The sequence below is a fragment of the Littorina saxatilis genome, linkage group LG9 (assembly GCF_037325665.1).
Source record: "Littorina saxatilis isolate snail1 linkage group LG9, US_GU_Lsax_2.0, whole genome shotgun sequence".
NCBI classification, from domain to species: Eukaryota; Metazoa; Mollusca; class Gastropoda; order Littorinimorpha; family Littorinidae; genus Littorina; species Littorina saxatilis.
The window spans coordinates 45,465,234-45,492,040 of NC_090253.1; the positions used below are offsets into that span (position 1 = coordinate 45,465,234).

The 26,807-nt window shown below is 44.1% G+C and overlaps 1 protein-coding gene and 1 long non-coding RNA gene across 4 annotated transcripts in view; one reads left to right on the plus strand and one right to left on the minus strand.

Moving 5' to 3' along the window:
- The first annotated feature begins 1,100 nt into the window (after positions 1–1,100).
- LOC138976223 (centromere protein M-like) overlaps positions 1,101–26,807 on the plus strand; it is a 145,342-nt gene continuing 119,635 nt past the window's right edge. Inside the window, exon 1 of the mRNA XM_070349057.1 lies at positions 1,101–1,199. Within this exon, the coding sequence (XP_070205158.1) occupies positions 1,101–1,199 (99 nt within the window). The remainder of the gene's footprint in view (positions 1,200–26,807) is intronic.
- On the minus strand, positions 13,665–16,274 carry LOC138976224 (uncharacterized). Of its 3 annotated transcripts, none has more exons than XR_011458911.1 (4): positions 16,130–16,274; positions 15,537–15,630; positions 15,137–15,217; positions 13,665–13,954 (listed from the first exon to the last, which is right to left on the minus strand). It is a non-coding gene; the product is annotated as an uncharacterized lncRNA (long non-coding RNA). The 3 variants fall into 3 exon arrangements; XR_011458912.1 differs by having other exon boundaries at positions 15,127–15,217; XR_011458913.1 differs by having other exon boundaries at positions 16,126–16,274.

Below are 26,807 nucleotides of genomic sequence, written 5' to 3' on the forward strand. Positions count from 1 at the left end.
TATCAGTCATCAATGTAGAATACTCCACCTGCAAAAGTGCCAATACCCCTAATAATTATGTGTCAAATAACTTCTGATTTATAATGTAGATCTACACCCGATAGCCGAAATTGTGTGACTGGACAACTGATGTGTAAACCTGATGAAATATAATCTGTATTTGGTATCACTCGAAAATTGCTGCTTCCATATTCAGCTATGAATCTTTAAATTACAATTTGAAACTGATTTACCCCTCCCCTTCGCTTTCAAAAATCACATCAATCTGAGAGAGGAAACATAAAATCCCCTAACTTGTCATTTGCTTCTGGTCGTTAGATCTAAATTACAACTGAACTAGGTGCACAGACTGAGTTTGATCTACTTGAATGAGTCTTCTTCTTCTTGGCGTTCGCAGAGGTTACACAATCAGTCCAGCACTGGTGATAAATGTTGTCGTTTTCTCCAACTCCTGTCGACTGCCGTATAGTTTGGTCTGCAAGGGAGTTGGTGACGGCCACACTTCTTTTCGTTCCTCATCTAGTAAGGGACATCGCTGTAAGATGTGTTCCGCTGTTTGGTCCTCTTGACCGCAGGCACAGGTTGGTGATGGCGCCAGCTTGAACTTTCGGTTCATGTGAGCATTGAGCCTGTTGTGGCCAGTACGCAGCCTGATGAGGTTGACTTGCTGCTCTCTGGACATTGTGTGGTAGTCATCTCTGTTTGTCCTTGGCCTCATCAATGCCTTGATGATTGTCTTCTGCTCACTAAAGCTGACACTGTTTTCAGGTTGGTCTTCCACGGCTCCTTCTTTTGCCAGCTCATCTGCCTTTTCATTTCCTGGTATCCCACAGTGTGCTGGTATCCACTGGAGGACAACTCTTCTGGTTTGTCTGACCATCTGTAATGCTTTGGCCAGCTGTGGGAGTTTGTCGTTCTCTAGGGCCTGAAGGACTGAAAGGGCGTCCGAGAGGAAGACAACTTGGTAGCAAGGGTCTGCGGAGTCCTGAACGAAGGAGGCGGCCTGCATGAGAGCTTCTGCTTCTGCTTTATAGTTTGTGCAGTGTTTGCCAGTGGCAACGCTGGATGTAGCTGTATGTCCCCCAGGGAACTGGGTGAGAATGCCTGCACCTCCATTGAGCACGGCGTTAGTTGCTGATCCATCGGTGTATACATGGATCCACGCCTCTTTTGGGCACTGTTCGTCGATCAGGGCTAAGGTGAGTGCCTGTCGAGCTGTGTCATTCTGATCTTCTCCTGAGGTAACATGTGGAACACTGGTGCAGATCTGGATGCCTGGTTTCTCTGTTGCCTTGGGGGTTTCCTCTTCTTCTTGAGTCAGAGGTAGAGTGTTCTGTGGAAGGACTTCCCTGTACTGTCGAGAAAGTCTCTTGCTCTCGTGTACAAAACTGCTCCGTTTAAGCCGGTTCTTGGTGAGGTTGCTCAGTCTGTGCTTCATGGGGTGGTCGGGTAGGCACTTGAGCTTCTCGGCCTGTACCATAGTCTTGGCTTCTCTTCTCTGACAGAGGGGTTGGATGGTGGTAAGCTTCTCCATTTCCTTGATGGGCGTGGATTTCATTGCACCGGTGATGAGTCGGAGGGCCTGGTTTTGCACATGATCAAGGGTCTGCAGGTTTGTCTTGGCTGAGGTTGACCACGCTGTGGAGCCGTACTCGAGGTGGGGTCTGATTGTTCCCTGGTATACTGTCTTCAGTATCTTCTCGTTCGCTCCCCAGGTGGTACCTGCCAGCTTCCTGAGTATGGCTAGCTTGCGCCGGGCCTTCGTCTCTGCCTGTGCTATGTGTGGTTTCCAGGTCTGCCGTCTGTCAAAGGTGACACCAAGGTACGTTGCTTCTTCATCCTCTCTCAGAGGAGTTCCACCAAGCCTAATGGTTCTGGCTTTCTGCTTTGGCGACAGTGTGAATAGGGTGGTGGAGGATTTCTCCTTGTTGATGGAGACGCACCAATCTTCTGCCCATGCGTTCAGCCTATCTGCCGCTTGCTGCATTCTGTAGATGGCAGTACTTGCGTGCTCCTCCTTGCACCAGATCACAAGGTCGTCTGCGTAGAGAGCAGCTTTGATCCCCTTGGGCATCTCAGACACCAGATCGTCGATGAAGAGAAGGAAGAGTGTGGGGGAGAGGACTCCGCCCTGAGGGACGCCATGACGAAGGAGGAACTTCTTGCTTTTGGTCTGGTCGACGTTAACTCTTGCCCTGCGGTTATAGAGGTAAGAGCGAATCCACTGGTACATGTTGCTGGACACGCCTTTCCTCAGCAGTTTTACAAGGAGTCCATCTTTCCAGACCTTGTCAAAGGCCTTCTGAAGATCTATCCAGGTGACGAAGACCAGCTTCTGTTCCTGAAAGGCATCTTCAACTTCTTGCGCCAGGTAAGTGACCTGATCTTCAGTGCTGCGGAACTGTCGGAATCCAGCTTGCTCAGGGGCGAGGAGGTTCCTGGATTCCAGGTACCACCTGAGGCGCTCGTTCACAATTCTCTCCAGGGTCTTCACAACACAGCTGGTGAGGTTGATTGGGCGATAGCTGGTGGCCTTCTTTGGATCCTTCCCTTTTTTTAAGATGGGGATCATGATCGCTTCTCGCCAGAGTTGTGGTAGCGATCCTTCTTGCCAGCTGCTGTTGAAGACCTCGAGTAGCTTGTTCTCTGCTGCACTACCAAGGTGGTTTAGCATCTCGTTGGTGATGCCGTCTGGGCCAGGGGACTTCTTCGCCTTTGACTTTTTCAGAGCTGAGTGCAGCTCGTGGAGTGTGAGTGGTTGACTCATGGCGTCCACTGTCGACTGTCTGGCAGGTCTCTCTCTTTTCTCTCTTCTTGCTTCTCTCTGTTTCTCGGGGCTAACATGTAGGTTGCTCTCAGCTGCATAGCTTTCAGCAAATTGGTTGGCAGCATGCTTTCCAGTTAGCACCTTCCCGTTCTCTTCTAATGTGATCTTTCCTCTGCTGGTGTTCTCATCATTCAACTGCTTGGTGAGCCTCCAGAGCTTTCTGCCATCCTTCTCAAGGTTCAGAGAGCTTGTTTTCTCTTGCCAGCTTCTCCGTCTTGCCTGTAGCTTCTTTTTGAGAAATTTGGCTTTGGCTTCCTGGAGGCGGATGTTGTTGTTTTGTGACGGGTTGACTTCTGCTTCCCTTCTGGCGTCTGCCAGATCATCATCCAGTTCCTGCAATTCATTGCTCCAGTAGGGCTTATAGTCTCTCCTGGCACCCCTGGGAATGGACTCACGCGCTGCTCTGAGGATGCTCATGTTGAAGTCCTTCGCCACCATGTTGATGTCTCGACCCTCGACTCTGATGTCTTTGGTGAGTTCGCTGGTGCGGTGTCTAAAGAGGAACCAGTTCGCTCTTTTGTAGTTCCACCGTGGGAAGGAAGCTTCAGTGCAGGACTCCATGCCCAGGGTCAAAAAGACTGGCCGATGGTCACTTCCACCTAGCTGTTCTCCGACCTCTCTGCTGGTTAGCTGGTGCATGTCTTCCGTGCAGAAGGCTAGGTCAGGAGTTGATGTAGTGTGCCATCTTCTGGAGTAGAATGTAGGGCAGTCAAAGGGACTGTTCAAAAGGATGAGACCTTTGTCGTCCTGCCAGTTCTCCACCTCTTCTCCTCTCCGATCCAGGTGGTCATATCCCCAACTCTGTGAATGACTGTTGAAGTCACCCACCACGATGAAGTTGGAGGCCTTTGCAGGGATCGTGTCAAGGGCGAGGTGTCTATCATTGGGGCAGTAGAAGTTGACAAGATGGAATTCTGATGTCTTCGTCTGGATTCGAATCACCTGATATTCGGAGTCCTCCATGTGCGTTTCTATCAAACAGGCATTGATGTTGTTCCTGATGAGGGTCAGGATTCCCCCTTTGCTTCGGTCTGTTCTGTCGGACCTAAGGCATTGGTAGCCTCTCACTTTGAAGGACTTTTGGGGTGTCAGGTGCGTCTCCTGAATACAGCAGATGTTGATGTTCTTCTCATGCAGGATATGCTCCAACTCTGTCTTCTTGTTCAGGATACTTTCTGCGTTCCAGTGCATGACCTGAAAAGGTCGCTGCTGACTGGGTTTCTTCCTGGTTGTGGTGGTGCCAGTCACTTTCCTCCCGCGTCCCCTGGCGTGACAAGACGGACGGGAGGGACCTCCAGTAGTTGGGGCTGGGTCCCTTTGAGGCATGGGACCCGACGCTGCTCCACCCTGGGGGGTCCTCAATGGGCGAGCGCCATTTCCATCTGTGCTGGTTGATTGTGTCATCATTTGCGTAAGTGCGTGTACCCGTGGTTTGTTAGAATGCGCCGTGCGGCCCGGGTCCTCCGTCTTCAGCATTCGGGGTTTTCTGTCGGGGTTACCTCACCCTTAGCTCATGGCCCGTACGTCCTACCCTGAGAGCACAGGGGGGAGGATTTTCCGGGATCCCACCCGGAGCCAGTTTGGTCCGCGGCCGCAAGCGGCTGATCTCCATATCTGAAGACCGTTCCCCTATCCGCCACCCGGGGACGCGCTGGGTTGGGGGTGGTCGCCCCACTGAAAATCCCACACTGGGTTAAGAAAGATCAGCCTGTCCCAGACTTGAATGAGTGAGCTGCCATAATTATACCCCCGCTACCCAATCTCTCTCTCTCTCTCTCTCTCTCTCTCTCTCTCTCTCTCTCTCTCTCTCTCTCTCTCTCTCTCTCTCTCTCTCTCTCTCCCTCTCTTTGCCTAAAACCTCTATCTTTTGGTAATAAAGTTCAGTTTCAGTTTCAGTCTCTCTCTCTCTCTCTCTCTCTCTCTCTCTCTCTCTCTCTCTCTCTCTCTCTCTCTCTCTCTCTCCCCCTCTCTCTCTCCCTCTCTTTCTCTTTCAAATAACCTGCTGAAGGGTTGGGGATACATGTGTTTGGGATTATCTATTCGAATATTCGCTCACCTTCAAATGTGGACTCTCTTCAGCAGAACATGGTCAAAACCATGGGTCATATGTTTCGTGACGTTCAACAACAGGCTTTGAATGAGTTCATCGGCAGTAAACAAACAATTCTCTCATCTCTGCTCATGGTTGAAACACAACCACAATCCCTGACAAAACAGATTTTCCAGTTTTCGAAAACTATCCGAAGACTTGATGCACTGGTCACACTGGCCGAATCAGCTAGATCTATATATTTTCTCTGGTGAATCCATGGTTTCCAACTCCATCACAAGGATGAGACAATCTAAATTTATGTTTGCATCCCATTATCTGGAAGTTGCAAGAAGAATCAAGGAATAGGAAAGTTGGCGGTGAAGAGACAGATCGACTGACGAACGCCGCTGACAACTTTTTAATTATGCCGGGTCACGGGGTCACATGCGCAGAAAACATGCGCAACCTGTCTGACGTCTGCTGCAATCTCGGTTTCTGATAACTTCACTACTTCCGTTCGGTCTAGAGCAACGAAGAGAGTTTTACCTTGTAATAGTAGTAGTAGCTGCTCCGATCCTGCTCCGCTCTCCACCTGCCCTCTCACACACAAGCTCCGGTTCCGGAGCAGGCTGCTCCGATCTTGCTCCGGTAGGGGATTCCCCTATGATATGACGAAGTTTCTCCACTCGCGCTGTCTGATGGGAAATATTGTTACACGTGGATAAGCAGTGGCGGGAAAAACACCGTGATGTTTACCAAAGGAGACAAAAGTCTTGTCTTTTATCGCAATTACTGAACATATTTCTAAATGGACTCTGTATAAGTCAGTGTGTGTGCGTGTGTGCCAGTGCGTTTTAGAGCTTTTCAGACACAAACTATGTGAGTGTGGGGGTCGGGTGAAGAGAGAGGTGGACTAACAACTGTTGGGACATGTTTTAAGTTTTGGGTTTTTTATTTTTTTATCGAGTTATATCCGAAGCTTCAAAGTTGTTCAATGTGTATTCTTACACTAGCTTCCATGGAATCCATTCTTTTCTTTTAGATCTACTACTAACAATCTCTCTTGCAGACGGTTAGACTGTTGCTTTATGTTACGCGCAATATGGCATTGATTTAGATTGAGTTTTTTTCATTTTGTGTGTCGTTTGATTTAGCTTCATTCTACTCAGAAGAAATGTTTTAAACATGATTAACAAAATATTACTTTATGGATGTTTGCAAATAGAAACGTACGTGTGTCAACAGCGCAACAAGTTTCTAAAGAGGACGATATAGAACGCTCATGGCCGGACCGTATCAGGTTGGGGGGCCCCCAATTGTGTTAGGGGTTCATTAGTTGAGGGCGCAAGGGAGGTCTGGACGTTTTGAAATGTATATGAGAATATGTGGAATCTAGCTGGCGCGTTCTCCGAATATTTGTCATGATTTATTGATTTTTATTTCATTTTCACCCTTGGAGGAGATACATGTTCAGGCCGGGGGGTGGGGGGTGACAGGAACCCCCCCTGGATCCGTCCTTGACGCTAGACAAAAAAGTATCTGTGCTGTAGCTTTTTTTATGTTTTATCTCACCCTCATTTTTATATTTAGTCAAGTTTTGACTAAATATTTTAACATCGAGGGGGAATCGAAACGAGGGTCGTGGTGTATGTGCGTCTGTCTGTCTGTCTGTCTGTGTGTGTGTGTAGAGCGATTCAGACTAAACTACTGGACCGATCTTTATGAAATTTGACATGAGAGTTCCTGGGTATGAAATCCCCGAACGTTTTTTTCATTTTTTTGATAAATGTCTTTGATGACGTCATATCCGCCTTTTCGTGAAAGTTGAGGCGGCACTGTCACGCCCTCATTTTTCAACCAAATTGGTTGAAATTTTGGTCAAGTAATCTTCGACGAAGCCCGGACTTCGGTATTGCATTTCAGCTTGGTGGCTTAAAAATTAATTAATGACTTTGGTCATTAAAAATCTGAAAATTGTAAACAAAAATAAAAATTTATAAAACGATCCAAATTTACGTTTATCTTATTCTCCATCATTTGCTGATTCCAAAAACATATAAATATGTTATATTCGGATTAAAAACAAGCTCTGAAAATTAAATATATAAAAATTATTATCAAAATTAAATTGTCGAAATCAATTTAAAAACACTTTCATCTTATTCCTTGTCGGTTCCTGATTCCAAAAACATATAGATATGATATGTTTGGATTAAAAACACGCTCAGAAAGTTAAAACAAAGAGAGGTACAGAAAAGCGTGGTATCCTTCTTAGCGCAACTACTACCCCGCTCTTCTTGTCAATTTCACTGCCTTTGCCATGAGCGGTGGACTGACGATGCTACGAGTATACGGTCTTGCTGAAAAATGGCATTGCGTTCAGTTTCATTCTGTGAGTTCGACAGCTACTTGACTAAATATTGTATTTTCGCCTTACGCGACTTGTTGAATGTTGTTTTCACACACACACACACACACACACACACACACACACACACACACACACACACACTTTTGATCCCATTCCATGTACTGCGAAGACTTTATTCAGGGTTTTAGCTAGTACTTAAACATCCAATTTCAAAGCACAAGTCTGAGCTGAGAATAGATATGCATAAATGTGTAAAATAATGGTGATTTGTGATCAAAACACTTCACAGGGAAGCTTGTTTATATGTCTTATGTATGTGTCTTCCATCGCCCTGGCAACATCAGAACTCCACACCAGCCTGCAAAAGTATAAACATAAAGGGTGACCTGGAAAAGCTGTTATGTATAGATACATATAAATAAAAGAGAGTGTCTGTCTGTGTGTGTGTGTGTGTGTCTGTGTGTCTGTCTGTGGTCGCCATACCTCAGAGATGGCAAAAGATAAGCACAAGATATTTTGCATGCACACTGCCCTGGACCCACAAATGTGCACCTGGGTTTTAGTTTCTCCAGACATTGTTTCCTTCCTCGGATAATTACCCTCCCCATCTATCAATACAGTCTATATAGTGCAAGGGAGGTAAGTCATGCTTTGTCACCCACGGAAGGGAGGTAACTCTTCAAACCAGTATACCGTGTCATTCTCAAGGGTTACCCCCCGCCCGCTATCATCCCGCCGCCCCCCCCCCCCCCCCCCCACACACACACACACACACACACAAACCCTGCCCCCTGCTCCCCCTCCCTGCCTTCCAGATCATCGCGAATAATGTTTACGAAACGATCGCCTCAGTGAAAGATCACGAGAATTTACAGATTTCTCTCCCCTGTTCAAAAAGGTATGACGCGCTCACTCATGAGGTATGCGTGCTTTGATCAGACGGTAACTACAGTGGGTGTGAGAAGGGGTAAACAAATCACGAAGAACACGTTGAACCAAATAGAAACTTGCCTTGCCTATACATCCAAATGTATGAGCTCACACTGTCGTTGTTCTTATCCACATTGGAATAAGATTCGAGAGGTTTCTGAGAGAGGGGAGAGCAGAAACACCCGGGCGAAGCCGGGCCTGACTGCTAGTGTAAAATAAGATCATCTCTGCCCTTAGACACATACAACAACAAAAACAACAATTTGATTTTGTTTTTATTTAATTAAGAAACAAATTTAAGATAATTTTATTCCAGCTGAACAGAACTGCTTTCAAAATAAGGACTGGGCCTCTAACGGCATGTTACTCTTCATATTACAGACACCACATGTTTGCCTAGGTATATATGGGTAAAATAAGACTATCTTTAACATGGGCACATACTTCTGACTTATTTGAGTGGAGGATGTGTGATTCATTACCTAACAGACACTGGTGTTAACATGTGAAATTCATTAAGCCAAAGATTCCCACTATGCACAGAACACTACCAGGCTATCATACTTTTGGTATGCGTTCCGGTAGAAGGTTACCCTCATTTTGTTTAGTTAGAGAGATCTATGATAGCTGACATTTTGGTTCAAACGTCATGGAATGTATCTTTAAGCTCTTATAAGGAAAGTTTGTCTTGTCACAAACCATGCAAATCACATTCCTACCTCCCAATGTAAGACTTTCTTTAATCTGAGTATCTTCCATTTAATAGTACGGCAATTAAACAAGAAAAGTCACACTCCGCATAGCGACACAACTCGATGCAAGTCACACATTGCATAATAACTCTCTGTAATGTAACGTCACAATCTGTATGGAGATAAATACCCTGACATTATTTTAGTGTTTAAATTTTGTTTGCATGAAAAAAACACCTGTACCGTAAACTACCTTGTATTCGCCAATCCCCCGTATGCACTAATTTTGCTCAAAAGTAGGGGCTCGTGAAAAATCGTGGTATTTGATCACTGGTTATGAGAATGATAGTAGGATTTGTTGATGTGCAAAACATGTCTATACCCTCATCTTTCTCACTATGTGACACATTCGTTCGTGTGTGTGCAAGTGCTTCGCCCGAATGGAACATGGAAACCTAAACAAAGCAATACCTGTGTGTCATAGTTTTAGAACAAATGCTCAGTATCGCAAATGAAAATTATGACTGAAGATCTGCTTCGCATATCTAGCGTTACGAGCAGCAGCGCTTGTGTCGGGACAAAAGTCATAAACTTGCACAATGAAACATTATAACTGCATTCAGTTCCGTTTTCCTGATCAAAGAGGGGGGGAGGGGGAAATGTATGTGTCAAACACAGCAACGTTTTATTAGAAAATAAAAAAATTAAGTAGATGTGCAACGCCAAGGCACTGCATACCCCAGCGAAAGACAAACCTCTCTCTCTCTCTCTCTCTCTCTCTCTCTCTCTCTCTCTCTCTCTCTCTCTCTCTCTCTCTTTCTCTCTCTCTCTCAAACACACACACACACGAACACATACACACACACACACACACATACCTCAAGTTACACACGTACAAAAAATACACACTCACTCACACGCACTCACTCACTCTCTCACACACACTTCATACACTCAAAACACACCCCCATACGCACATATAGACAGACGGACATACACACCTTTACAAACACACATACACTTACGCACACGCACAAACACACTCCCACCCACCCACTCTCTCTCTCTCTCTTTCTCTCTTATACAGACACACACACACACACACTGTCACACACACACACACACACACATTGACTCACACAAATCTTATACACACAAAACACACACTTATACGCACATACACGGTTGGCCTAGTGGTAAGGCGTCCGCCCCGTGATCGGGAGGTCGTGGGTTAGAACCCAGGCCGGGTCATACCTAAGACTTTAAAATTGGCAATCTAGTGGCTGCTCCGCCTGGCGTCTGGCATTATGGGGTTAGTGCATGCTTGGACTGGTTGGTCCGGTGTCAGAATAATGTGACTGTGTGAGACATGAAGCCTGTGCTGTGACTTCTGCCTTGTGTGTGGCGCACGTTATATCTCAAAGCAGCACCGCCCTGATAAGTATGGCCCAAACAAACAAATACGCACATAGACAGACGGACACACACACCTTTACAAACAAACACATATATACACACTCATACACACAAACTCATGCACACACACATTCACACACTCTGTATGAGATAATAAAGTATTCGTATTCGTATTCGTATTCGTATTCACACACACACACACTCTTTCTCCCTCTCTCTCAGTCTTTCTTATACACACACACACACACACACACACACACACACACACACACACACACACACACGAGTACAGACTCATGCACGCGCATTCACACACACACACACACACTAACACATGTGCACACAATGAACAAACACACACACACACACACACACACACACACCGCGAGAGAAAAAGACAACAGGGAGGCATGACGTCATAATGCATTAATTGACTTCAAAGACTTTTGACCGTGACGTAATCTTCTCACGCGAGCTTTATCCATAGTCTTGAACAACCACACACAAATAGACTTGGAAAGTACAGAATTTCTACCCGTCCAAAGCGGCCTTGGGTGGCGTTTGCTCAAAAAATGGGGGCGCCAATTTTACCCACCGTATTTTTGTTAGTATGGTCAAACATATTGTAGTTTCTTTGGTATGGTCCCAATTTTTGGTGAACTTCCATCTCCAACTGTAGCCCATAATCGGGCACAACGAATCCTTCTTTATCATGTATTATCGGTGTGAACATTTCTCAAGTCGATTACAGTATTCACGACTTTCCGACCTTGACATTGTAGCTAGGGTCATGTGGGCGTTGGCATCATTGTCCAATCAGAAATAGTCAATGATCATCTCCTCAGTGTGTTCCGGTCCGGAACGCAAAACAGTTTGTGCGGAAAAAGAGAACGTGGTTTGACAACTAAAGGGCATTTTGACCGGCTCGCACTACAGCATCGTTCAAATGTGGGAGAATGACACATCTGACAAATAGCCAGTGGTTACCAACATGAGAAACTGGGGATAGGAATCGTAATCCGTATGTAAGTTTGAAGCGGCCCTGACGCTGTTTGTACGTCAATCCGAAGAGAAGCTATCGTACTAGGCCCTAGGTGACATTTCGTCAAGTTCCACTCCCAGTTTGCCGACTCTATGGCCCTCCCCCCGCCAAACTGCTGCACCCGGTGGCAGGGAAAGCAGTTCGACGGTGACTGCAGGGCAAGTTCAATTTTGCAAGCTAAAAATAAATGTTCTACTACCTTGTCAGTCTAGATCTGGAACTCATGAAACAGCACTATTCAAAGTACAGTGTTTGTCCCCATAAAGTGAGCTGGTGTTTTTCTAGAACTAAGCATCGACCGAATTCAATAGAAATGTTCCTTGCATGGCATAATATTATTTACCTAAATCTGTTATTAAGTTTGTTGAAAATCAAAGTATTCGTTTTTTGTTTGTTCGCGTGTCTGGTTTTTGCTTAGTCGATTAGCTTACACGATGTGTGGCTTTTTATTTTGTAAGGGTGGTTTAGCATGTATAAAATGAGACCTAGACCACATACGCCATGAAAGTAGAGTTCCCCGTTCAATACCAAGATTGCCAGTATTGATATTCAGACAACTTTTGGATAAATGTGTGGGGCTGTGGTGTTGCAGTGGTAGATTGTTTGCACGGGTATGTAGGTAGGTACGTGTACATCCGTGTGCTTTTGTGCAGGCATTTGTGAAGTAGGAACATGCAACATTTTTGACAAACATCAGGGTTGTGTGTGTGTGTGTGTGTGTGTGTGTGTGTGTGTGTGTGTGTGTGTGTGTGTGTGTGTGTGTGTGTGTGTGTGATAAAACCAACTAAGCTTACATCCAGCACAAAAAGCTTCAGCTCTACTTCACCAGTCAAAGACAAACGCATTGTTTTATTCAGATTTTGACACATATAATTATTCACTCGATCAGAATCGAACCCTCTTCGTGAATATTTTATTTCAGAAAAAAATAACATATTGATTCTACACAACAAATGGTATTGCTATATATGCTATGAGTATGAACGATGAAGACTAGCAACCGAGACAGATGAGGCATCAAGTTTCTTAGCCTTTCAGCCTCTTATGTTGCATACATGTCATTTGTTTTTAATTTTTATCTCCTGATAACTGACCAGAAAGGTACGTACAAACATCGATTCTGCAACTACCTCGTAAACTTTTCGATCGCTACTACACCAGAACTTGATACAGTATGCAACACTCACAGGCTTGATTACCTGTTGCATTGAAACGACAGAAGGAATTAAAAGACTATGTAACTGAGAGGAACCGATGTATTCAAGTTCAGAACGAAGCAGTTTCTGCCTCGGAGCCTGTATCTCATGCTATGGAGCCACTAGAAGAGAAATGTCTGGCGTAGTTTGACCCAACAGACAGAGAAGTCAAGGGGGGTAATCTATCGACAGCAGTTGTATTGCTGGTTTGTATTTGATCTTACAAACCATTCTTATTAACTTGTATAAATAGTTTATCGCTTCAGTAAACACTCATCTATTTTGAAGATTACGTAATTTTCAACAACAAAAATTAAAAAAAATTCGCAATTCAATATTTCACGAAAATTTTACTGATCCGCAAACAATTTTGCATGAACAAGTGTTATGTTAGGGAGAGAGTACGAGTGCGTAGTTAGACATATTTTGAGTGGAGTAGCAAAAATGCTTTAGCCATGTACTAATTATGTTATTGAACTGCTTAGCGGAGATTTCCAGATCAATCATACGGCGGTGAAAGACTGGTCTCTAGTACGGTCTATACTTACAAAATATAAAAATAAACAAACAAAGCAACACAAAAAAGGTTTGTGTTGCACGTAGGATTTAAGTATTTAATTGAATAGAAAAGGCAACATCGGAATAAAAACAAATCTCGTGGTTCTCTTGTCAAGGAGTATGCACAGAATATGAAAGAAGATTGTGGAGTAGGCTGCTTTCTATTCTACTGCTCTAAATTAGCAAGAGGCAAGCTTTACAATGCTATTCACACTAGGATGCAAAGCATTCAGCGCTAAAGCTCTCAAATCACAATAGTTACAAGACAAAACACACTTCTTGGGGCTACAAGAAATGTTAATATTTGTAAGCACACAATTGGACACATTTTTGTAAATATTTTTTATTGCCTCCCTTGAATAAAACTTATTAAAAAAAATATTCTGAGAAAAAAAGTTATACTTAAAAGCAAAGCTATCAAGAAATAGGTAGACAACCCGTGTAGATACCTTTATTCTTAAGACATTTTATTTTTGGAGGATGGTGAATCCTTTCATTCTCCTGATTGCTTGATTCTGAAATGACATTGTGGAGTTGGTAGTTATGTGAGTGTGTAGTGCCTGCTCTTCGTTGTTTAGTCGGGGGGAGGGGGGGGGGGGGGTATTGAATCATATGATCATAAAGTAAGACTTCACTGTGATGTGCAGAGATTTAGTCAGGTACACAACATTGCTATGCTATCACGAAATTAGATGTTCTATCCTCTAGATGGGCTACACAACTACATCTGATGTGATGGTTGGGTTTTCGCAAGTCAGCAACATGTTTTGAAGTTCTCATTGGGTAATCACGGCTGACATCAAACACAGAAAAGGTGGAAAAAACATAAATCAATGAACTCACCTTCCCTGCATTGTGATACTAGCCATATGGGTCTGCCGAAGTAGCTCCTGCACATATTGAATTAAGTATTCATGTTATTGTTAGGATCACACTTTTTTCTGGTACATGTATATCAGACTGGAAAGTTTCTCAAGGCTTGAAGAATTCAAGAGCTTGCCTATCCCCAATAAAAATAAAAAAATTTAGTATGCAAGTATTTTCAGGGTCTCAAGGTTTTAATATGAAGTCTGTTCCTCTGGGGTCATGGAGAAACAAATTACAAATGAGAACATACTGTTACACAACAAATTCCGACCAATTTAGGACACACCATAACATAACTCACAAACAAACAACAACAATACAATAATTAGTCTGCAAATACCTAAACGTCGTTCACACTAGGTATACAAAAATAAAAAAGCACATTCAGGCAGGTTTGACAAGTAGACCATTCCAGCTACTGTTCCAGACCAAAGGCCATGTTTCCCCTTACTCTGTGATTGTAATCATAATTATTGTTTATGAATGACTTCAGTTTTTCTAAGTAAATCTCTCGTTGTAATTACTGGTAAATGCATTATCCCAATTAAGATATCCTCACATCTAACCTGCGTAAACTTCATTTCAAGGGTTTTAAATTTTTTTTTAGCTGGCCAAGAAATTATAAGCATTCCTCAATTATGTTCCTGTCAGACTCAATGAGCTAATCTTATAAAAAAAATTAAAAAAAGGTAGCATCTTATAATATTCTCACGTGAATTATAGCTAATCAGAAAACTAGTATTTAATTTTTTTTAAACTCAAACTGAAAATACAGGCATGCAACATTATCCTTGCTGTTTTGTGATAACCCTTACCATCAACTATTCTATTTCATTTCCATCTTAACAGGCGTAGCACCTCTCTGGAAGCCAAAAGAACACTTTAAATCCACCCCCCACCCCCCCAGTACTGAGTAAACATTGCTGTGCATATTTAAAAAAAAAAACAATGCCTGAGTCTCCAGTCACCTGTTTATGTTGTTGTCCTTGTACTTCACTTGTAGCTTAGCTGTTCAAGAAACTGTTTCTCTGATCACATGATCAAAATTCAAATACTTAATAAACCAATTTTGATTCTATTTCTTCAATAATAAGTTGAACGTCTGCATATGTAATTGCCACAATTTACAGAGTTTCTGAATAAATGCTGCAAGAAAAACCAACAGAGTGAACAGTTTGTAAATATACTAACATACCTATATTTACCTTATGACATGTGTGGTACAGTGGCTGCTAAAACGTCCGTTACACCTGTCTGCATATATTAGGTGACAGCCCTGATGGAGACTGAAAAAAAAGTTCCTTTGTCAGTACCCTGTGTATGAGTGTGGTCGGGTATGTTCTGGAACAATTAGAGCACTCCCTATGACCATATGTTGCACGGAGGGTAGGGGGGGGGGGGGGGGCTTTTAGAGGTGTAGTTGTTGGACTGTAGTGTAGAGGCTGATTGGCAGTGCTATGGGGTGAGGGTGGAGCTGGGGCGGAGAATATATCGTATGTAATTGAATACTAATAGTAATAAGCATGATCAGTTAGACTAGAGTTAAAAACTATGTTGATCGCCAGAGACATTACATAATGTGAAATCACAAGCATGTTACTGTACCTTTCGTTTTGCCATTGAGATTGGTAGAAGGCATTGAGTGGTGAACACAAGTTGCATTGATCACTGCATCACCATGTGGTCAATCCCCTTTGATCTGCAGATTGCACCAGCACAAACCAACACTGTGTTATGATCGTAAACAGCCCACATGGCCAATACATCTAAGAACACAAACACTAGATAGATCTAATCGGAGAGCCTGCAAACCGAGTCATGCTTTTTAAATTCAATGAAAATCTGTCTGTCAATGAAGCAGATAGATCTATCCTTGCGATTGTTTTTGCAAGCAGATAAATGTTAGAACGTCACTTATTCCGTTTTCATTCAACAAATTGATATTTTGCAAGATGCATTTCGTGCCAATGAGCTGAACAAACAATCAAAATCAAGCAAGTGGTACATTCTTGAAGACAAAATTCAGTCACGCAAACAAACTGAAGGGAAAAAATCTAGCTTACTGCTGTACTGATTTCGCCAAATAAATGCATTTGCATGCCGAAGTTATTCCTGCTTTGATTTCAATCATTCTAATTGATCTGAATGCAAAAAATATACGTAAACGAGCTGATCAAAATGAGTAACATTGCACCTGCCTATAGACTGTACTGCGAAAGCGAAGGTCGTCTGCGACTGGAGATTTTGAAGTCGAACAGCGTCGTTTCTTCACTCTCAGCGGTTGTCTTCATCGGAAAAGTGAAAAGCCTGACTTGCAATCTAGCGAAAGACACATTCTGTCTTTCCGTTTTTTTGTGTACAATCTCTGAAAATGTTATTTCGAAAAAGGCGGCCGTCATTGTTTTGGGGTTTCCGCCTAGTGGTGTTTTAAACCGGTTTCAGACCGGAACACACTGAGGAGATGAGAACAAAATGGCAGCCCCCATGAAATCCGAAAGGTCACGGAAAAAAAGTCGTGAATAGCGTTCACGGGATACCTCCAGCTTCGCTGGGATAAAAAAAAAAACTGTTTAATGAGAAAAAATATTATGCAGGGAGGAAGAACAGTAAGAACAACAGAATCAGCAGCAACATTCACTAATCTTACTCCACATAACTAAATGACAATAACGCTTCTGTGTTTTTCAAGAATTTATTCAGTCTCGTACGAATGACAACTGACTGCAACAAAGAAAACAACGAAACCATGATAAACACGTGCTCTTTTAAAAATGAAACTAGATAACAACTTATCGAGTTGTGATTGCAATAGTACGAACTATAAGTGTTTAAAATGTAAACAAACTAGATTTCTGGCAGTCAAAATAAAGTATTATTACCTCTTTAACGCTTATATTGTCGGAGCGACCGCTACATGGTCGAGACAGTATGGCCGATAGGTCAAGGGAGGCTATTCCTGCCTCACGCGTCTATATACCGAAACGCGGCAATACGGCGCGTTGCATCATAAAATATCAATGTTCTATATCCCCCCCCCCCCCCCCCCCCCAAGTCTTTTGGTGGCACGAGATAAAAATACCGAGTGATTTGTTGCGGACATCAATGACTCGGGATGAAATAAAAGACTGAAATAATGATATAATCGAGAAACAAAGTCCACAGTGAAGCATCACTGATCCGGAATGGCAGGGAAAGTTCAACGTTCGCGTCACATATTGATTGGGGAGTTTGTGGTCGCTAGAACATAGTCCGAGAGGTAAGCAGGTGGCATCGATTTGCGGCTTGATCGTCTCGGTTCAACGACCGACTCTGTGGGTGCTTCAGTAGGGGGAGTATGTTCGGTCAAAGGGTGGATGGACCGTCTGGCATGTGGAGCGGACTTGGCCGGCGTTGCATGCGGAGTTGGGCGTGGCGTTGTCGGCACAGATGGGGGAGGTTCCGGATGCGTAGGTCGAGGAGGAGGGGTCTGTGTCCGTGGCACGGGTGGAGCCGGTATCCCTGATGATGGCGTGTCTGGTGTCCCTTGGTCCTTGGGAGGTATTGCGGGTAATTGTTCCTCGTGTGCTGAAGGGCTCCAGGTTGGTGTGTCTGTTACAGCAGGGATGAACTTGCGGAGGAATTTCCTGTTGCGGAGTGTGACTCGGCGGGATCCGTCAAGTCGGATGACATACTGATCGAACTGTTTGACCTCGATGACTGTTCCAGTTTTGTCCCATTTGAGGGGGTACGGACCAGTCTGATTTTGGACCCGTACCTTGTCACCGACGACCAGAGGGGGAAGTGCTCTTGTGTTTTGCTTCAGGCGTTCCGCGCATTTCATGTGGCGATGACGTAAGGCTTCCTCACGGCTAGAGAGAGTGTCTTGCCAAGTCAGGTGTGGTGTGTATTTGCCAGGGTGGATGGGAATGAAGTCCCGGATGGCGCGACCGAAGACACTTTGGGCGGGAGATAGGCGAGTATCCCTGTCAGGTGTGTTACGGTATTGAAGGATCGCCTGTTGGAAGCTGTCTGTGTTGAGAGATCCATCAGCATCGGAGTTGTCCATGAGGAGACGTTTTATGGTCTTCACGCCAACCTCGGTCCTGCAGTTGCTGTGGGGGAAGGCCACGGATGATAGCCTGTGGTGGACGCCCCAGTTCTTCAGAAACTGTCGAGTATCATTGGCTGTGAATTCGGGTCCTCCGTCTGATGCCATTTCCTCCGGAATCCCGTACGTCACGAAAGTCTGTCTGAGGCATGTGATCAGGCCTTTGCTTCCACTTTCCGCTCTCTCTACTATAGGCCAATTAGAGTACCTGTCGACGACAACCATGTAGTAATGTCCCTTGAAGTGAAAGTAGTCTGCGCATAATAGCTGGAAGGGGTAGGCTGGGTTCGTGAGAGGTGTAGGAGGTGCGTTCGGGTTGGACGGGGCGTTCCTGTTGCAGTGTGAGCATGAGGAGCGCATGTACTGTATGTCGTTGATTATGCCTGGCCAGAAGATAGAGGTTTCAGCTCTGGAGGTCATGGAAGTGGTCCCTTGATGAGCTGCATGGAGTGTCGAGAGGACTTCCTTGCGAAGAGATGGTGGGACGACCACCCTGTCCTTGTACATGATGATGCCGTTATCTGTGCTGAGGTCATCTTTGAAACGGAAGTATTCTTTCAGGCCGTCCGGCATGTCCATACGAGATGGTGGGAGTCCTGCTTCGATGAGTTCTGTGAGGTCATGGAGCTCACTTGTGGTGGCAACTCTGACCCTGTCCATCGTCACGGCCTGTAGGTGGGGTGTGGATAAGGAGTGAGTGGACAAGTGGCCTGAGTCTATGTCATGGAGGGAAGCAAGATCATCAGAGAGTGAGAGGTGATCGGGCTTACCGGTTGGGTTACGTGAGAGGGCGTCTGCCGCTTTGTGTTTGATCCCCGGTATGTGAACCATTTTGAACCGAAATGAGAGGGTTTTCTCCTTGAGGTTGCGAAGTCTTGGATTTTGTATCTCGTGAAGATGACGGTCTCCGTAGATCTTCAACAGTGGCTTGTGGTCGACAGCGATCTGGAGGTTGGAGCACCCAAGGACGAAGTATCTGGCCTTTGTGAGTGCTTCAGCTACAGCGAGGGCTTCACCTTCTATCGGCGCATATCGTGATTCCGCAGAGTGGGTGAACCTACTACCTACGAGGGAGACCTTCCAGCCTGTGGCGCAGCAGAAGGGTTCAGTGCTGGAGCAGGAGCAGTGTTTCTGGAGGAGCCAGAACCCAATCCCTGACTTAGACCAGTCTGTCGCAATGCATGTGGGGCGGGATTTGTCAAATATCTGGACGCCTCTCTCAATTTCATTGATGATGTGTTCCTTTGACTTGATGAAGAGTTGGTTCAGTTCTTCAGTCCACTCAAATTGTGTCTTGGGTTTGAGAAGATCTCTGAATGGCTGCATCAGTTCCGCCATGGAGAATGTGTAGGCGACTTGGTTGAGGAGACCAAACCAGGAACGTACATCTGTGATAGAGGTGGGTGTAGGGAAGTCCCGTATAGCCTCTGTGAGGTGCCTGGCTGGTCTGACGTTGTTGGGTCCAATCTCGAAACCAGCAAATTCGATGGTGTCCCTTCCGAATTTGAACTTGCTTGGATTGAGCGTGATGCCATGGTGGCCGCATACATCTAACCAGTTGGCTACTTGGTGAAAGTTTGCTTCCAGAGTGTCTGCCCACAGCAGTGCGTCGTCAATGCACTTGGTTTTGTTGGAGATATCAGTCACGATGGCGTCGTATCTGCGAGTATAGCCATCACCTGATGCAATGTACCCCTGGGGTGTTGTTTTGTAGCGGTAGCGGCCCCATGGGGTGATGAATGTGGTCAGGTGGCGGTCCTCCTCGCGTATCGGTACGCTGTGGTAGCCGTTCCAAGCGTCTAGGACGGTCTTTTTTGTTCCGTGGGGGACAGAGCGAGCCTGAAGGAAAGGGGATGGCGTGTGGTGCGTTTCTCTGACAGCATGTGCGTTTAGGGCTTGAAAGTCGACTGTACGCCGAGGTTTGCCATCCTTCTTAGGGCACACTACCATGCGGTGGCACCAGGTCACTGGTTCTCCTATAGGTACCTCCTCGAGTACTCCCAGCCTGACGTCCTGATCGAGCGCCGCCTTCACTTCTTCTTGCCAGTGAAGGGGAACTGGGATGGGGGAATGGTGGGCGACTGGTTCAGCATCGGGGTTGATCATGAGGTGTAGGGGTGGCCCTTCCATCAGCGGTAGTGGCTGGTGCTCACAAGTGTTGAAGGTGGATGACTTGTAGTAGTCAAGGAGGAACTTCTCGAGTTTTTCCCGGTTCTCGGCAGTAGCTGGGAATGGGAGAGTGGGGAGTGGTGGCGGTGGTTGGCGAAGTGGGCAGTCACACGTTGTATGGGGGGCTGCGGCGCAGACGTCATTGTGGCCCACCGTGGGGAAGTCCTGAGATATGATTCCAAGGTCAGTGCAAGCTTCCCGGCTGAGATAGAGAGTGTCTTGGAGGGTGTCCGTGACGTAGGTAAGTTGTCTTGACTGTAGGAGTTTTCCTTCTGTGGTTGGTGCAGTAATCAGCAGTGGAAGGGCACCGATGATGGGTATTGGCCTGTTGTCTGCAGCGTGCATGTTTGTAGCAGCTTGAAGGAGGTCTTCTGGCTTTAGGTTCAGTTGACGGATGATCTGCACGCCAGCTAAGCAGCTCTGGCAGCCGGTGTCAGCGATGGCTGTGCGGGAGACCGTACGGGTGTTGGCAGGGTGCTCGTGGCCTAAGTCGCTGAAATCTGTCACAGACACATGTACATCTACGTGTGGTTGGGCACGGGATCGTCTTTCAGACCATCTGCCAGTAGTCTTGTCGAAGGTGTGGTGCTTTAATGCTGCAGCTGTGGTGTCGTGGGGCGTGTCTGTGGTACTGCAGAGAGTAACTGTAGTGTTCGTGGTGTCTGCCGATACACTCTTGATCTCTGTCTTGGATGCTGATTTGCAAACGCTCTCGTAATGGTGTTCCCGATCACAGAGGGTACATTTGTGGCCGTAGGCTTTGCAGGTGGTTCTTCTTTCTTTCGCTGGAGCTCTAGTGCCGTGCCCTGCTAATCCGCAATAAAAACAGAGTTCCTCTTGTGGCTTTGACTGTAGTTTATGAACGCGGCTGTCCCTTTGGTCTCTCCTGTATCGACTGCGTGACGCTGCTGTGGAAACTACGTCAGTTGTGTGAGAGTCAAGCAGGCGAGAAGCTGAGCGTTTTCCCGATTCCTTGGCTTCGATGAGTGTGACGACATCTTCAAGGGACATGTCTTGGTTTTTGTCTCCAAGGAGGTCAAGTTGGATGTCTGGGTCGGCGACACCTCTGGTCAGTACGTCACGAATGATGGTGTCAGTATAGTTGACATCGGCTGCGCATGTCGGGCATGTGGTGGTTAACTTGCAGATGTTTGCTTGGCCGCGGACGCGTGCGCAAAATGCCCGGATTGACTCCTCTCTATCCTGGCGCATACCATGGAGTGAGACCCGAGCCACCATTGTGTTCTCCTGCCGGACGGCAAGTTGTTTGATCGCCTTCAGTACTTCATCTTCTGTCTTATTGGTAAGGGATCCTCCTGCCGCCCGTGTTATGTCTTTTCTGAGTCGATCATCGCAACATTCAAGTAACTGGATTACTTTGTCTGGCCCTGCGATTTTTGTGGCTTTGACATAATCCTCCCACCTGGAAAGGAAGTATGACCAGTCCTCAGTAGTCCCACCTTGTGATATACAGCCTGTTCCAAAAGAAACGCAACCAACCTGTTTCCAAAATCAAAGTGCAAAATTTATTTCGCAAATAATATTTCATGAAGTTACATATTTCATTTTTGGTACATTTCCAAATCACAACATGTGGAACAAAACAGGTTTAACAATAAAAGTGGAAAACAATGACAATTGAAGCACAATTTATGTCCCTTTACTGTCGCAGCTGTCTTTTCTGCGTTTAATAACGGATGTGTCCTCCACCAGCGTTTCTTTTGCAAATAATATTTCATGAAGTTACATATTTCATTTTTGGTACATTTCCAAATCTTTTCATGACCTGACTGACTGCTTGGGCCGTTTGGCCAGCGGCAAGCATGCCAATAGCACGCTCTCTTTCATTTTTAGACAAACGAGGCATTCTGCCGTCAGTCCAGCTGAAGAAGTCACTGCTATTTTCTACTGTATTGCCAGCTCAGTTGAAACTTGAGTTGTCCCTATGTCGTCACGTATGTAACTTCATGAAATATTATTTGCAAAATAAATTTTGCACTTTGATTTTGCAAACAGGTTGGTTGCGTTTCTTTTGGAACAGGCTGTAGACGGCCGGCGAACTCTCTTCACCTTGGCAGCTGTGCCCGCTGCCTGTGGTTGTTGAGCTGGTTGCGCGTGTGTCATGGCGTGAGCGTTTAGTAGTGCTGCTACCACGGCCGCATCGTGGTCAGGAGTGGTGTAGTCGCACTGAGGGAAAGGGCACCCGACAGCAGGCATCTCGAATGCTCTAAAGGCTCGAGTCAGTTGTCATAAATGACAATAACACTTCTGTGTTTTTCAAGAATTTATTCAGTCTCGTACGAATGACAACTGACTGCAACAAAGAAAACAACGAAACCATGATAAGCACGTGCTCTTTTAAAAATGAAACTAGATAACAAGTTATCGAGTTGTGATTGCAATAGTACGAACTATAAGTGTTTAAAATGTAAACAAACTAGATTTCTGGCAGTCAAAATAAAGTATTATTACCTCTTTAACGCTTATATTGTCGGAGCGACCGCTACATGGTCGAGACAGTATGGCCGATAGGTCAAGGGAGGCTATTCCTGCCTCACGCGTCTATATACCGAAACGCGGCAATACGGCGCGTTGCATCATAAAATATCAATGTTCTATAATAACACTGAATCTCAGTGAAGAGTTAGTGATCCAAATATTTTAATTAAACAGAGAGACACAGAGAGATTGAGAAGGAGACAACAGCTATGTGCATGTGCATGTGCGTGTGTGTGCATGTGTGTGTGTGTGGGGAAATTTAGTCATTGAAAACACTTTCTACTCTTCAATATCAACAGTCATAGACATAAGATTAAGAGCCACTGGGAAAGTTGGACATGAACATGAATATGTTGCAGGTGAGGAGGAGGGGGGGGGGGGGGCTGGAGGGTCTTTGTTGTTTGTAGATTATAACTTAGCACAAATTCCTGTTTTGTAAAACTGTGATGTATAAGCAGAAATGACTGTGGAATGACTTTCTTCTGTTATATCAGTATGATTATTTGCAAAGTTACCCGGATCATTGTGGCATCCTCTTGATCCAACACGTCTGAGACTTTAGTAGACGTGCCTGTAGAGGGAAGGGATGGGGTGTGTGTGTGTGTGTGTGTGTGTGTGTGCATGCGTGTAGAGCGATTCAGACCAAACTACTGGACCGATCTTTATGAAATTTTACATGAGAGTTCCTGGGAATGATATCCCCGAACGTTTTTTTCTTTTTTTCGATAAATACCTTTGATGACGTCATATCCGGATTTTTTTAAACGTTGAGGCTGCACTGTCACACCCTCATTTTTCAATCAAATTGATTGAAATTTTGGCCCAGCAATGTTCGACAAAGGCCGGACTTTGGTATTGCATTTCAGCTTGGTGGCTTAAAAATTAATTAATGACTTTGGTCATTAAAAATCTGAAAATTGTAAAAACAACATTTTTTTTATAAAACGATCCAAATTTACGTTCATCTTATTTTTCATTATTTTCTGATTCTAAAAACATATAAATATGTTATATTTGGATTAAAAACAAGCTCTGAAAATTAAAAATATAAAAATTATAATCAAAATTAAATTGTGGAAATCAATTTAAAAACACTTTCATCTTATTCCTTGTCGGTTCCTGATTCCAAAAACATATAGATATGATATGTTTGGATTAAAAACACGCTCAGAAAGTTAAAACGAAGAGAGGTACAGAAAAGCGTGCATGCTATCCTTCTTAGCGCAACTACTACCCCGCTCTTCTTGTCAATTTCCCTGCCTTTGTCATGAGCGGTGGACTGACGATGCTACGAGTATACGGTCTTGCTGAAAAATTGCATTGCGTTCAGTTTCATTCTGTGAGTTCGACAGCTACTTGACTAAATGTTGTATTTTCGCCTTAAGCGACTTGTTCTTGGTTTGGTTGTGAAATATTTTTCGAGAAGGCCACTCGGGGATCTTCTTGCGTCAATCGGAACGCAAGACATGTAACTCTCACTGTGTCTCGGTTACGAGTGACACAAAGTATTTTTGGACAGCTATGCATTTACATACGTATGCCTTTCTTCTCTATTTAAGGTCTGCGTTTTACTTTTAACTTTTGGAATTGAGAGTTTAGGGTTGTGGTTTTTGTTTAATGTTTGTAGCTTTGATTTATGAGGAATGCATGTCGACCGTAACTTTTCTTGGGAAGGACACAGTATTGTTTTATGTCCTTTGTTACTTGTTTTTTAGTTACCTCAATTACCAGCCTTGTAAATAAATGAATCTGCAGATGAAAGCATATTAATTTATGGTGATTGTGTCAACTTAGACACATCTCTTTGTAGGAAATCAAGTACAGTCTTAGTTCTTAGGACTGATGTTAGAAGTGGTATTGTTGCTCTTAAAAGTGAAATGTTACATTTATCTGGGAGAGGTAGGAGAGACAGGGGTCAGTGCTGTAGAAACCGCACTTGAACATGTCATTCAATTCTAGATGTGCTGTGGGCAAATATTTTTTTGTCTTGTACTTGAGCCTCATTTCTTTTTCGTGATTGTAAGGTCTGCGACTGCAAGTCAGATTGTCACCCCAGGGTGAACGAGTCCGCAAGCAGAACAACGAGCGATCCAAAGAGTACAGACAACGGCTAAAGCTGGACCCTGAACGCTACGATGTCTGCCATGAACGAACTTTGGCGAGGAACAGAAGACATGCTATTCTTACACAAACACGTGTGCACCCACGCGTATGGCTTTGCTTGCAAAGTACACCAACTTTTTGAAAAATACACTCAACGTTTTGGGAAAGTACTCTTGCCTCGGGTTTAGTGTAAACAGGTCTGCATCTGGTTTGGTCTGACTCCCTTCTGACAGTGACAGTCTGGCAAGTTTGCTGATCATGCATTGCCCGAGTAGATTAATTTATTTGATGGGGGAAGCCAATTTTACGAACTTTGCAGTTATCATTATCATATTATTTTACATGTAGGCATTGGCAGCTAAAGCTATGTGTGAAAGCTGATCTGTGATTTTCTCTAGTCTTGTACATTGTGGTACTTTGAATGCTTGTGTGTATTTATTGGTAGAGGTGCACATTTTTTTTAAATCTCTGATTACCAATTTGGGATTGATCAAGTCTTGTATTTACCTTTGTAGGGTGCTAGTGTGCCATGAGTTTCTTTGATTATGTGCATGACTATTTGAGAGTGCAAGTGACACTTAATGTGTGGATGTGGAGGATATTCATGAGATTGACATTTCCCTTGGGCGTTTGTAATTTTACCTTGTTTTCTCCATGAACTTGCCTTTTAATTTTTAATTTTTATTTAACCAGTTTTGAGTGCAAAATGACTTTTGACTCGTTCAGACTGGAATGTAATGTTCACGAACATTAACTGCAGGAACTTTCTGTGTAAATATACCACTATTTGGGAATGTTTTGGTTAGTTTTCTGTTGTGTTTTTGAGATTCTTGCCATCCATTTTCCAATGAATTTGTACATTTCAAGACATCTTATCCTTATTTTGCACTTCCTGCATGTAACACCTGGCATTTTGGCATTTCTTATTCTCTTGTCACATTACAGTGTGTGTTCCTGACTTTGTGTGTCAAACGGAACATGAGACACAGTGCCATTTTCATGTCTTCCTTGACCCCGTTACAGTTGACACAGCAGGGACTAGTTTTTCTACTTTGCTTTCTTTTTCATGTGATTTTGAGGTGTGTTTGAGTTGCAAATGATGGTTTTAATAAAATATTCTAGTTTTTGAAACATCTTCTCTGTTTTTAATTTTTTTACAGGATTTCTTGTGACTGGAGTGTGTCAACTGTAACTCAGGACACAGTGATGGGTGTCTTATTTTTCAAAATACAAGGTCCATTTTAGAAGTTCCTCAATGAATCTCTTTTGGGATGTAAATCTTACTTGCTGAGTAAATTTGAAGCAAATCAGTTAAGAACTTATAAAGATACTTATGAAAATGCTGTGTCTCGCGTTATAGTTGACACACAGCTATGTTGATGCGTTTTTTTGTTTTTTCGCAAAAAGTAAAGCCCAAGTTATCTTTTTGATTATGGAAATAGTTACAATATATACAAAGTCAATTAGTGTGTAAAGATTAGACAGTATTATTTCCAGTTTGGTTTTCAACCCCAAATGTCCCATTTTGGCAAGCACGTTTTGGCACAGGCTCACATGTATATGTTTTTGAAATCGGAAAATGATGAAAAATAAGGTGAACGTAAATTTGGATCGTTTTATAAAAAAAATTTTTTTTTACAGTTTTCAGATTTTTAATGACCAAAGTCATTAATTAATTTATAAGCCACCAAGCTGAAATGCAATACCGCCTTTGTCGAAGATTGCTTGGCCAAAATATCAATCAATTTGATTGAAAAATGAGGGTGTGACAGTGCCGCCTCAACTTTTACAAAAAGCCGGATATGACGTCATCAAAGATATTTATCGAAAAAAAGAAAACAATTCCGGGGATATCATTCCCAGGAACTCTCATGTAAAATGTCATAAAGATCGGTCCAGTAGTTTGGTCTGAATCACTCTACACACACACACGCACACACACACACATACACCACGACCCTCGTCTCGATTCCCCCTCTATGTTAAACCATTTAGTAAAAAATGGACTAAATGTAAAA